The 14,154-nt window shown below is 38.3% G+C and overlaps 1 protein-coding gene across 2 annotated transcripts in view; it reads left to right on the forward strand.

The window, feature by feature from the left end:
• The window catches only part of LOC135220821 (DDB1- and CUL4-associated factor 13-like), a 111,449-nt gene that overhangs the window by 90,255 nt on the left and 7,040 nt on the right, over positions 1-14,154 (forward strand). For both annotated transcript variants that reach the window (XM_064258362.1, XM_064258360.1), the window contains exons 7-8: positions 1,853-1,999; positions 13,684-13,847. In XM_064258362.1, coding sequence (XP_064114432.1) covers positions 1,853-1,999; positions 13,684-13,847 — 311 coding nt within the window. The remainder of the gene's footprint in view (positions 1-1,852; positions 2,000-13,683; positions 13,848-14,154) is intronic.

Genomic DNA, 14,154 nt, shown 5'->3' on the forward strand with positions numbered 1-14,154 from the left:
AGACTGACACGGTGGCGTAGGTGCGTGGTCTTTGACCACTCTGCACCCGATATATGCACGCGTTGCCAGATCTCACAAGATTCCTTGCTTTAGTCTGCCTTTAACCGAATCCAGCTAGGCACTAGAAATAATCCTATTGTTAAGACCTCAGGTTTGTAGCTATGAAAAATACAAATTGTCTTAGAAAATTTGTCATTTTACATTTCATATCTTGTTGGAATAGAATTTTAGATATTCATAGAATAACAAGAATTTGCAAGTCTTTCAGATTTTGTCTGTTATTCATAGCATGAAGCAGTACTATTGACAGCCTATCTGGCTTATGTTAATGTGTTTCAATTCTTTGTTATACTTGTTCATTCTGTTATTGATAGCAAGAAGCATAAAAAATTATTGTTATTACATTATTAATATATTTTTAATTTTTCTCATAGTAATATTCCATTATAAATGTTCTTCCCTTATTATAATTGTTTTATAATTAGGCTATTTACTCTAATCTTATTCCACAATTTAGCCCTGGACTTTTAGTATGTGCTGTCCTGTGTATACTTCCATAGTTTCCTCCAGACTAGTGAATATATTTTCTTTTATTTCCATAATAATTCAGTTTAGAAACATTACATATTTGTAACTAATATATTTTTTCTTCGAGTTTCATATGGAAGCATCTTCCTCCTTTGCAATATTTATCTTGTAATTCACCTCTATATTTCTTTATTCCACAAATACTGTACTGTGTAGTACTTGCTTAGTGAATGAGCCATACATTTTTTCTTTGTAATTGTTGGCTCTACAATGGGGAGCACTAAAGTCTTCAGAAAACTTTTTTTTGATATTGTTATAAGTTGTATAAGTGCTTTAATAATATCCTTTTCTTTCTATCTTTCTCATGAAATATTATCTGTTCTCTTTCTGTATATAGTAATACTCGTTCTAATTTTTCATAACCTATATTTTGTTTTTTCATTTATACTCTTACTTTGGATAGGATAGAACTTATATATTCAACTTGAACAAAATTTGGCGCATTTCCTCATATATTCAACTTGAACAAAATATGGCGCATTTCCTCATTTACATTCACTATGGCTATGAATGCATTTACATTTCCAACTTTTATAAAAGATTATAATCATTATATACTTAACAGAATTTTTATTTTGTTTTTTTCAAACGAAAGTAATGTTTGTTTTTTTGTAACAACTACTTTATAAAATTGTAGAAATGCTCTCTTTCTCATTCAAACTGCTGTCCTTATTCTTACAATAATAACTTCTGCTACTTAAAAATTAGGATGTTGTGGAATTTGTTTAACAAAAGATCATAACCATTCTTATTAATTTCCCATATCTCTATGATGCTATTATTCATCATCACCAACCTCACTTCCACTCCTTTAATGGCTTTTCTCACAAAATTAGCTATAACAGCTTCCGAATTCTGATACAAAAAATCTTCTAAGTCATCACTCTCACTAATATCTAAAGTCTTGTAAATGAGAAGATGAATATCTGCTTCTGATTATGGATGTAGCCTCCAACAGTGCTTCTAGGTGTTTTATTGGCTCAGAAAATATTGGTCTTACATATGATAACAATGTAAATACCTTGTACCATGAAAAAGGTTTGATGCGCCTCAGGATGAAAAAGATTTTATGTAATATTTGGAAAGCCCAGTCATTTATATTAATAGTCTTTGATGTTAGTCATATATTTACTATATTTGCATTGTCTAAATTGGCATAATTTGTAAGAAATACAATATTTAAGCATTGTATTAAGTGAAGTTTTGAATGGCATAATTCTGAATGGAAGAAATATCATTATGTAATTTTTTTTCTCTTTTTCAGACTAAGTGCCGTGATGTCTACCACACAAAAAGGATGTTTAAAGTTAATTGTGTGCTCTGGTGTGCTGATAGTAAATATATTCTGACTGGATCATCAGACCACAATCTCCGAATTTGGAAAGCTAAGGCTCATGAAAAGATGGGTGCTGTAAGTAAAATTACTTTTAAAATAAAAATACCCAGGAATACAGTACTCTCAAGAAGTTTGTAACTTAAAAGGAAAATTTAAGGAATCTGCAACAAATGAATATGAATTTGGCAGAGTTTACATTATGCTATGTTCAGAATGGGCTTTTTAGCACTGTAAAATCGTTAATGCAAACCATTGTCACATTTATCAGTTATTTTTAAGGCAGTAATTTTAGGGATGAAAATTGGTAAAAGGTGATGTAAGAGAGGTTGGGAGGGCCCAAAAAGAATTTATAAAAATTAGAGGATTGAAATTAATGCCACTGGGGTCCAAATAACTTGGCAGAACCTCTAGCACTACCAACAGAGTGCCCTGAAAGCCACACTAAAAGTGGCTGTAGAGTGATCTCTCGTTTATTGCGGTTAATGAGGACCGGAACCCCCTGTGATAGGTGAAAATCCACGAAGTAGGATTTGCCCCCCTAGGAATTTCTGTACGTATATGTGTTTGTGGGTACCAGAATGTTTAAAATATGTATATTTATACTTTATATATATATTTTACTTAAATCTATTTAACTATGAAACCTTAATATATTTTACATTCACTCACTGACATATATTTTACTTAAATCTATTTAATTATAAAACCTTAATATTATACATTCACTCTCTCTCTCTTTCTCATACGATACATATTGTGTTCTTCACTCACCAATGACAGTAGTATCTTGAGACCTGACTCCAGTAATGACGATGACAATGACGACAGACCTGTGCAGTTCGAAGAATGTGACTATGAATGATGATGATGATGGTGTTACTGCACAGGTATAATGAGGCTTTTAAATCAGTCCGGGAAGCGCCTCATCGTCAGATATCGGTGCTGGATCGTCAACATTTGCTTCTGAGAGAGGCGAAGAAGCTGATGGTGGCAGAGAAGAGGCTCCCACTCCACTTGTAGAGGCTTCAGTTTCACTCGGAGGCTCTTCTGCTGGAGATGCTGATGGTGTAGCTTGGAGAAGAACATGGTGATGGGTAGTTGCTGTCGTTTTTTTTTTTTTTTTTTGCTGCAAAATGCCCTTGTACAAGGACATAACCCCGTCGACATGGTTGCTAAACTTGATAGCTCGAACCATATTATCGTCGATCTCTTGTGCAAATCGTTGCATTGCCCTTGCCATGTTGCACAATTGTTGCCCAATTGTTGCAGGTTCTCCAGGGTAAGGCCACGCTCTTCAATTTCTTCATCTTGCTCTTCTTCGCTTCCTTCTTCACTTGGAGACTTCGTCATCTTAAGGAGGTCTTCATCTGTCAGTGGGTCCGAGTGGGCATCGATAAGGCCATTGACGTCTTCTTCCATCATGTCGACGAATCCTTCATCCCTGATGATGTGAGCCAGCCTTACCTCTTTCTCCACTGCTGAGTGATGAACTTTGTCAGGAGTGAAGCCTGCATAGTCATGCTCCACTTTAGGCCATAATTTCTTTCAGCAAGAATTTATGGTCTCAGTTTTCATGTCTTTCAATACTTGCTGGATATTAGTCAAGCATGATGCAATGTCATAGTTACACCAGTACTTTTTCAAGGTGAAGCCTTCATCGTTGTTGTCATCTGCCACGATGAGGCCCTCCATCGTGGAATGAGTGTAGAGTGCCTTAAAGGCACGATTGACACCTTGATCTGTCGGCTGAATTAGAGATGTGGTGTTAGGGGGCAGAAACTCGATCTGAACCCCATCATATTGCAGGTCTGTTGCATGGCCTCCTGCATAGTCCATCAAGAGAAGGACCTTAAAAGGGAGGCCCTTCTGAGTCAGAAACAGCTTCACCTGGGGAATGAAGCAATGGAGGAACCATTCGAGGGTCAAGGCTTGCGTTATCCAGAGTTATGCATCCAATACATGGGGAGTAGAGCCTTATTTTTGTTTTTTAAGGCCCGTGGATTTTTGGCCTTATAAATAAGGCCTGGCTTAAGCATAAAGCCTGCAGCATTGCCACACATAATGAGAGTGACACTGTCCTTGTGGGCCATGAAGCCTGGCCTCTTTACTTCATCCTTGTAGAGGAATGTACGAGAAGGCATCCTCTTCTAAAAGAGGCTTGTCTCGTCCATGTTAAAAACTTGCTCAGGGAGGTAGCTGCCATCACTGATGAGCTTAGGAAACTCATCCTCCATGCAATGATGAGCAGCATTGGTGTCAGCAGAGGCAGCCTCACCATACAAAGGCATGCTTTTGAGGCCGTATCGCTTGAAATTTATCAAACCAGCCTTTGCCGGTTGTAAAGCCTTGTCCTCGAGGAGGCGAATCACTTGTGGCAGAGCTAGTACTGGGTTGAGGTTCGTCAGTATCATCTTCAGCGGCTTCTTCAGCATGTCCTTTGTCCTGATCATATTAGTGTCCAAACAAACGTTATTTTCCTGCAATCAGCAACCCATAAGGCTAATGCAGCTTCCATTTTCACAATTCTCTTATTACGTGGAGTTTCCACACGTTTCGCTTCTTTATTGAAGCTTATTGCAGCAGTTTTGCGGTTGTTAGCCTCGTCTTTTTTGATGTAGCGCACTGTTGATTCATTCACTCCATAATGGCATGCCACTGTGGCATAACTTCTGCCCTGTTTTAACAAATCTAAAAGTTTGGCCTTTTTACTTTTGGTCATCATCTTCCTCTTCCTCTTGGGCTCACTAGAGGAATCTTTCGCAGGGGCACGGCGCTTAGGAGGCATGGTAAGGGCTTAACGAAAAGTTAATTTCGAACACAACACTAAGATACGCGAGACACAGTTGACAGCGTGAATGAGAGTGGCGAGATACAACAAGGGAAGAAGCTGGGAGAGGATGCGGTGATGCGCCAATCAGCTCACAGGATACAACCACTCGTTCTCTCATTCGTCGATCTAGTGCCGGGAACCAATCACGTGCCTTGTCTGAGTGCCGTGGGTATGTACAAAGCCTCTGAGAGAGCTTTTCTCTTTGTCTGGCATCCTGGGAAACCGTTTCTCTCGTGCGTCACGATGACACAACGCTGCTTTCCACAATACGGCTGCCAATATGGTGGTATTTCTGAATTTTTATTTTTCAATGAATATTTTTGAAAAATCAGCAATGCACTGAGGCCACGAAACTTAAACTGCGAAGTGGCAAGGGATTACTGTATATGCTTGTCAGGGAAGGTTATTTAGGGAAATTTAGGTAATTGTTTTATATGTCATTATTTGGAATGAATCTTACCTATTGTTAAAGTTAGCTTTATGTTCACGCCATTAGGTGTTATCAGCATTTAAAAAGAAATCAAAATACGATTGGCTGACTTGCTAGGGCTGTCTCTGTAATCACCTGTTCCCACCAGGTAGTGCTGGAGTGTTTATGTTCAGGTCAGATTTCTTTATGCTGTGCTCTTATAAGGACGGTGTGAATTGGTTTTAGTAATTTGTTCATATACGAAACAAACCTTCGGTCTTAACACTAGGATAAATACTTAGCGCCAGCTGGAAACCAGGATAAATACTTAGCGCCAGCTGGAAACCAGTAAAGTTAAAAAATTGTGTACGCAAGGGACTATTGACATCTGTGCTTGGTCAAGAGTCATGTGGAGCCACCCACATACCCCTCTTTAACTTATGACCCTGTTAGTTATTTTCTTACCGCCTTTAAGAGAGGACATGGCTTTGCTTCGTCCTTTTAAAGCCGGTTTAGTTTGCCCCGTTGTTTTGAATCTGTTGCATGTGGAATTTCTGGGCGTTATTGTGAACATGGAGCCTTCTCATGCTTCGAGATTTCCTGGATATCACAAGAAGCAGATAAACGCCCGGATATTGTCTTCGACGTTTTTGACGGGGTACACTCATCGCGTAGTAGGTTGTAGGTGCAGAAACTCTTCAGATACAGTTAATTTGCTACCTGTACTTTGGATTTTCACATATATGGCTTGCCTATGAATCCAAAGCTTGGATGTATCAGGATGTGCTTTGGGAAGTAAATTTGACTAATCATGCTCCTTTCCCTGCAGGGAGGGGTGTGCATCGCCATCTTGTTTTTGTTCCAGATACGTGGGCAGAGCTGATGGGGGAGTGTGATTGGCGTTAGGCCTATCAGGAGTACCAACCCAAGAAGGACACTTGGTTTGCTATATGACATCGCACTTCCCTCCAGGTTCCCTTGCTATGGATGTCCCTTCTACCCTGGTATGAACTGAATGGCAGTCGAATGCGTCAACATCTGTAGAGAAATAGATAGTATAACACCTCAACCTTTTGAGTTAGATTGCTATGCCTGCAGGAATAACAGCAACAGCCTTGCATTTCTTGTTGAGTGTGGGCGTCTCATTCAAGATGTTTATTGACGTCATAAACATGGCACCCGCCATGACGTCACTTCACAGCTGCCACCTACACGGAGGCATGCTTCCATTTTCATTTCTTCGAGGTACAAGAGTACTTTACAAGTACGCTTTCGGATTTGGCAACACACATATTCTAAGAGAAACTGCAAGTGTTAGAAGAAATAACAAACACATAGTGGAAAAAATGGCAAGTATTTCCTCCTCTTGTCTCCTTCCGCTTAGGCGTCAACAAGCTTAGGTGTCATTGACGCCAGTGCGTTCTCCTGCCAATCATTGGAGAATAGGGACTTGGTGGCTGATCCTCGGGTCAAGAGGAGAAGTTTCTTCACCATCTTCGAGCCTGGACTGTCACATCCCTGTTTATAAGAAAGCACAAGAAGTAGTTGTTACTGTCGAACAAGTGACTGATGGAAGCTTGTTCTAGTGTGGCTGTGAAGAGTTAGAGAATGCTGGAATCAGGGACTTCATGACTGATCCTTGTGCCAAGAGGAGAAGAATAATTTCTTCATCTTTGAGCCAGGTCTGTCACAGCCTTGTAAAAAGTAACGAAGCCACAGCAGTTGGGGCCTCTTGGTCTTGGCAGGAAGAGTACCATCAATAGCCTCACGCTTCCATCAAGCGTGATGATGTCATAGCCAAAACTGCTATCAAAATGGCAGCAGTCATGACATCACACAGCCTACTGCTGCCAACCTCTCGTCTTCGGTGGCATCATTATAATTACGCGTTCATTTCGGGAGCACGCACTTATGGAGAAATGTGAATTTTCTCGTAGGATAAGCGGCAATGCCGGTGCGTGCTACAGTTAAATTTTGAATAAGAAAGCTTAAGCAGTAGTTTAGCTCAGTCTTCTCTAAGACCGTTGCCGTTTAGGTTGTTAAAGAGTGCAGTGATAGCCTAGGTTGTGAAAACCATGACGGTCGTAGAGCTATGAGGGGCGTAAGAACCATGACGACCATGAGAGCTATGACAGGCGTAAGAACTATGACGACCATGAGAGCTATGATGGCCATGAGGACTATGAAGACCATGAGTAATATTATGGTCGTAAGGAATATGACGTTTGTAAGGAATATGACGGTCATAAGGAATAAGACGGTCGTAAGGACTATGACGGTCGTAGGAGGCGACTGTGTAAACAGTGACGGGCGTAGAAATCGTTTGTAAGAACTTGGGGACTGGTTATCAGTGTTGCCAATTTAATGGAACTTGATACATACACCGATGCCTTTACAAACTTTCCATGAATTCTAGATGTCATAGTAACGCAATAATGATAAAATTGCCCTCATATTTGTATATAGATTGCAAATAGATACAGTAAATTCACTTTTTTCCATGGTTTTGTGTAAGCCTTATCCTAAGTTTGGAAGGTAAACACAAACCAATTGGCAACTACTGGTTAATCATGAGAACGAGAATAGTGTAGTTTTACAATGCATGCAATGTTTAATGGCTGTAAGGTCCACGCAGTAGTTATTGAGGTGTGCCACCCTCTCATTTATGTGCTAAGAGAAGTGAAGGTGCATCAGCCAGATTCACCTGCTGTCTACCAACGTGGGCACCCATCACAACCAGTCTATGGATTCCTCTTAGTAATCACATACAGTCTGCATGCTGAGAATTAACAGACTTTGGCTTGACCCAAAATTTCAAACCTTTACAGGTTTTATATACTTTTTGGTATAATCTGGTTTGTTCCTATAAGAATATATATTGACCAAATGCTTCTACTCTTAGACAAGTAGTTATATAGTGGTCCCCCCATATTCACGGGGGATGCATACTAGCGCCCCCCCCCCCCCCCACCCCCGTGAATAGTTAGAACCCGGGAATGTTTGGAACCCCCATAAAAACGCTAAAAACGGCCTATTTTGTCAGTTAAAACTCAAGAAAACCCCACTAAAAATTTTCATAATTGGTTTTCTAATAGTTTTATCACAAAAAAGTGCATTTTATGATGAAATTGATAAAAAAAACCCCAGGAATTTGTGGATATTTCTCATAGAAAAATACAGCGAATTTTCTGCGAATAATGCGGGGAAAAGTTCCTTAGAGAAATCCGTGAATCCGGAGAACATGAATACAGGGTGTCCACTGTAGTTAGTCGACATCTTGGTTCCTTTGCAGTAAAGTACTTGGAACCATTCTTCTTAATGATGACTCACGAAACACATTTCAGTTTCTGATCGCACAAGGCAGTTTTTTGTTGGGAGTAGAATTGGTCGAGATAGGTATCCCATAAACTAAGATTCAGGCCTACTCATTGAGTGAATTGTCGGAGTATAGGCCATGAAGAAAACTTCAAGTTGAAACGAGGAGGTGGAACTTCTTTCTTTCACCATTTTAGGTATCCAAGCCTAAGTAGTGCACTCATAACCTAGGATGCTATAGCCCAGCCAATTGAGTGATACCTTTTAGCCTAACAAGTGGTTAAATTCTTAGCCTACCCCAGCTAGTCCGAACCTACCACTACTATCTTAGTTTAATCCGAGTAGTAGTAGTTCTTAGCTTAGACTGTCCGAACTAACTGGTTTGGGCATACATGTACCAACTTAGCCTAGCAAAAGGTTGAGGTCTTAGCTTTCGAACCTGCATTTACTATCTTCAATTAGTCTGAGTGGTACAGTTCTTATTTAGCTTAGCCTAACTCCTGGGTTAACTAGTTCTGGAATACACGTCAACTTAGCCCAACAATGGCCTTTCTACTTGAACATTCCTTTACTATCTTAGCTTGGTCTGAGTAGTAAGGTTCTAAGCATAGACTAGTACGCAGGCTACCCATTTGGAATACTTTTACCACCTCAGCCTAGCAGGTTGTGGTTGCAGTCTAGTATATATAGGCCGAACTTTCTTGGACAACTTAGGTACCCTAACCTAAGTCGTTGAGTTTCTAGAATAAGCTAGTTTATCCTAGCCTAGACTAGTTAACGTACTTCTCTGATCAACTTAGCCTACCGTAAGTGATGGAGGAGTTACCCTAGCCTAATTGGTGGAAGAATTAACCTAGCCTAACCTAACCAAGCCAGTGTAAACCTGGTCCTGCCAACTTAAAATAAGTTAACCAGTTCAAATTTTTTCCTATTTTGTATTGTGATTGTTTTCTGTTTTTTAATATTATCCCCTACAACAAGCAGAGATGAAAATATTAGGCTGCATAGGAAAGAATTTGTGGAAATTGAACGTTTCGGATTTGCAGGATGAACACATAGCTTATGTTAGCCCAGCTGTTGAGGCATGAGTGTGGTTTTCTTGATGTGTAGATTATGAGGATAAAAATTATGTGAAATATTGGAAGATACTAGAGGCTGATAGTTTACATAGACAATTAGTTAGGGCACACCAGAAGTCCACTCGGTCTTTTCCTTTTGTCTTTCAGTGTTGCTTCTCCCCCTCCATTAGCCTACTTGATAGCCTAGGTTAATTCCACTCTCTTTCTGCTCCCTATGTGGTTCATAAATAAAATAATAAGTAATTAACATCCATTGGACCACTGCTAGATCACGGTTCAGCAATTCACATTTTTTTTCTGTGAAATATATCTATCTCCAAATATGTTGCGGGGAAATTCACTAATTCGTGGATTTTCTCAGAGAGCAATATTCACTAATTGTATTTTCATTTTATTTATGTGACAAATACATTTTTATGATAATATTAATGTAAATACAGCCAAACATCAATCAGATGTTAAAGTAAAATCCCTTAATATTGATTTATTATCATCATAATATGTACTGTATAGAAAAAAAGATGTTCCATCTCTCTCTTTCCATGACAACACACTATTGGTTGAACGAGTGGGAAGTAGCCAATGACAATTAAGTTTGTAGCTTGATGCTTTGTATGTACTGTCAATAGTGTATGAGTCTTTCTCTCTCTCTCTCTCTCACTGAGATAAGAGAACACTTTTATGCGTATGTAATATGTGCTTGCTTTGCAAGATAAATTAGTGATTTACTAATTTTCAAATATACTATTAATATTAATGTAAAGAAAACAAAATATCAATGTGGGAGATGGATAGATGTTATTACACATCTCACAGCAGGGTATAAGTAAAGGGTATGTTACCTCAGTGCTGATTGGCTCATAGCACGAGACGCTATTGGCTAGGAGAATTAGAAGAGCCGATCATAGAGCAGGATGTTAATTTAACTTTGCTAGTAGCTGAATTGTTGTAGCTCCGATGCTTTGTGAGGGAGTTTCCCCCTCTTTGTTTTTTTTTTTATTGATTTTAGTTTAATGTTTCCTGATACTGTATATTCTTCATACCCTAGCTTTGTGAATTGATTTTTATTTACCTTTTTGTACACACTGCCACTAGTATTTAAAAAATTTTTAATGTGCATAATTATTTGTTTCTCTTTCTCTCAGGGGTAACATTATTAGATTTCACAGTAGCCTTGAGTCATATATTTTTAAGGGTAATATAAGATGACTTTGAAATGATATTTATGTTTGCCAGAAGTTAGTGGAACCTTCAGGGAGTCCTAACAACCATCTGCTTATGACTGCCTAAACACTGCACTACCAGTTTACTGCCCTCCATGTCAGAATCCTCAGACATCGGCAGTTGATACTTTCCTTCAAGAGTGGTTGAATCTAAACCTTTACGCTTTTCATGTTTGCTTTTTTGAGAAAATACTATACTCAAGTTGTGAGTTTTGCAGATCACAAGGATGATTTTAATAGCTCATTTGTGGCCTGAAAGGGAATGGTTCCCCTGACTTTCTTTTCTGGCAGTAGATGTTCCTCATTGTCTTCTGTTCAGGAAAGATCTTTTCAGACAGCCCTATTCAAGAAGATTCCATCAAACCTCCAAATGCTTCATCTCACTGCAGGGAGATTGTCAAGGGCATACCTAGGATGGTCAAGGAAGCATTCCTTAAATCTAGAAGGCCTTCCACTGTTAGACTTCTGTACCTGTAACAGTGGTTAGTTTATTGATCTTGATACTGGTCCTAAAAAATACCCAGCACCCATTCCATTAGATATCCTGATTTACAAGTTGTACCAGTATCGCAGGTACGCAAAGCAGTTTTCTGTCACGGTGATCAAGGATACCACTCGACATTGCTTTCAATTTGGTGTCACGATATAAAGTTTTGAAAAGGTTTTTAATCTTTTGTACTGGAAATTTCAGCTTCCTGTCATAATTTACGATGGAATTTAGACATAATCTTTCAGATGTTAACAATCTCAGATGAGCCCTTTGATAAGGCATCACTGAAAAACTATGAAGACACTTTTCTTTTAGCTCTTGTTGCTGCAAAGTGTATTAGTGAGCTTCAAACCCTTTCTTGTATGTGGACTTTGTTCCAGTGGCAACCTATATCTCTTCTTTCATTGATTAGAGAAAAGTTATATCTATATCTTTTTTTTTCATTGATTAGAGAAAAAATATACAAGTGAAAGGCCTTCCCAGTTTTGTGACATTGCCTAACTTAACTGCTTTGGTAGGCAATGAAGAGTGGCGGGCTTTTATGTTCAGATTAGATTTATTAGAGTTTATATTAGCGAGCGTCAAGCCCCTTTCTTGTGCTTTGCCTTTGCGGTAGTAGCAACCTCTCACTTTTCTTTCATTGTTCAGAGAAAAGTTTTAGCATTGTAAGCCCTTCCCATATTTGTGACAGTGCCAAATTTAACTGCTTAGGTAGCAGTGGAAAAAATGGCTGTCTTATATCCAGTTAAAACTCTCAAGGGTTTACCTGGACAGACATAAACCTGTAAGAGGAGAGGTTAAGAATTTATCTTGTGTTTGAAGGCCAAACGCTCCTATGTCCAAGATGACCAAAGTATGTGCACAGAGTCGATTCCTGAGCTTTTAGCATTTTTGGAAATAATCCTCATGACTTCCGTACGGTAAATGTCTTTATTTCCTTTAGAACCTTTTTCTACAGAAAGTTGTCTTGCAGCTCATAGGAGATATAACTGTTTTGCATCATTATTTGCAAATGTTCACTTTAGCATAATGTGTAAAGCCCTTAGTTCTGTCATTGGGGTAGGGACACTTTTTCCTGAACCAAATATCTTTAGTTGTTAGGAAACCCACTATTGAATTGTGGAGCATGTAGGTACACATAGGTGTATAGGAGTGTACCTTCATATATGAAGGTGTTAGTTATCTTTAGTTTTGGACTGTCGTTTATGGGCTTTCGACTCAGGCACAGAAGTCACCAAGACTGTACGAGATCGTTCTTGTTTCCCCTGTAGTGGTTCCAACATCTGGTGATGGTATGTACTTACCGGTAAGGATCAGACATCAGGCAAAAATGTTGAAAAGCCTTTTTTTTTTTTTCTCTCATTAAAAGAAAAAAAAATTTAGTTTGCTTGGCTGAGCAGTTTCCTTGGCTACTTAACACACCCTCCTCATTCAATTTGGTAGTGGGCTAACTTTAACAGTAGATAAGATTCATTCAAAATACTAATAAGTATTTTAATGATGAAATTAATTATTTGGATACTTACCTACTGTTAAAGTAGAAACCCACCCAGCCTCCCTACTTTTTAGTGGGTGGTCATGAGGAAATCTAACATATGTAAATATTCCAGTGCCACCTGGTGGGAACAGGTGATTACAGAGTCAGTCCTAGCAGAGTAGCCAATCATACTATTTTGATTTTTTTTAAATGCCAATCGCACTTAATGGCATGAAGATGGTCTTGTTCTTGATGTATATTGCACTTTTTTCATTTTGTAAACAATATTGATACATTGACCAGTCTGTCTTGTATTGTTTTCCTAATCTGCAGTACTGTATTTGCAAACAAATACAGTTTAAGCTTTATCTATGTTATTGAGGTTGTCCAAATTTAGAGAATGTAGTAATTAAAGAATTTGAAGTTTCAAAAACTAGTAAATATGTAACCATGGAGTGTATAATTAATCACAACAAACTACTTCAACTCTTGTCATTATTACGTATATGGAAAGTACCAGTCTCCCTTACCTTTATTTTTAGACTAATTGAGCATAATTTCTCTGTAGAAAGGAGTAGAAACTAAGTTTTATGAGTAATCATGCATTTTCCTGTGACTAATGCCTGTGCAACTGTTGTTATAAAATCAGAAAAGCCTGAACTTGTTTGCAACCCATTTTTACTTTTTGTTGAGATAAAAATGTTTTAACCCCACAAATCATTAACATTATTAAAGGATTTATTTGGATGTTTCAAGCAAGTGCATTAAAAAATATTTTTAATGAGCGTATGGATATTCTGTTTCATATTCATCTTTTCCTTTATGTTTTAGTACTCTTTTAGCATCATTATTTGTGTGCATATTTATGGTGCAACTACTATACTGTACTGTGTTTTGCAATTCATGTGGTTTTATTTATATTATGTGTCTATGCAGAAGCGTTTTAGGGAGGCAGCAGCAATCAACTATGCTGAGGAATTAAAGAGAAAGTATGGTCACTTCCCAGAAATGCGAAGAATACTTCGTCACAGGCATCTTCCCAAACACATCTACCATGCCAAAAAGGAGCATGCCATTATTAAAGAAAGCCAAGCTCGCAAGTATGTTCAGTGTTGTATTTACAAAGACTGTTGTGTGGTGCTGCATAGTTATGGATATTTAGATACACATAACATATGAACTGGTATGAAGCAGTATAACTTAATTTTGGAATGTTTTCATAGTTTTTCTCTCAACTATTACTATGATTGAGTAACATTGTGTTGATACCTACATCACTGTATTTTTGTAACTGCCTCATGCATAGTGGTTAACTGAGAGAGTTATTCCAGGAAGAAGCAACAACATAGTCTTTCTGCAGGGAAAGACATCTTTTCATGTACGTATTATCACCCACCATTCTTAAAT

This window comes from Macrobrachium nipponense, chromosome 2 (genome assembly GCF_015104395.2).
Source record: "Macrobrachium nipponense isolate FS-2020 chromosome 2, ASM1510439v2, whole genome shotgun sequence".
Taxonomy (NCBI): Eukaryota; Metazoa; Arthropoda; class Malacostraca; order Decapoda; family Palaemonidae; genus Macrobrachium; species Macrobrachium nipponense.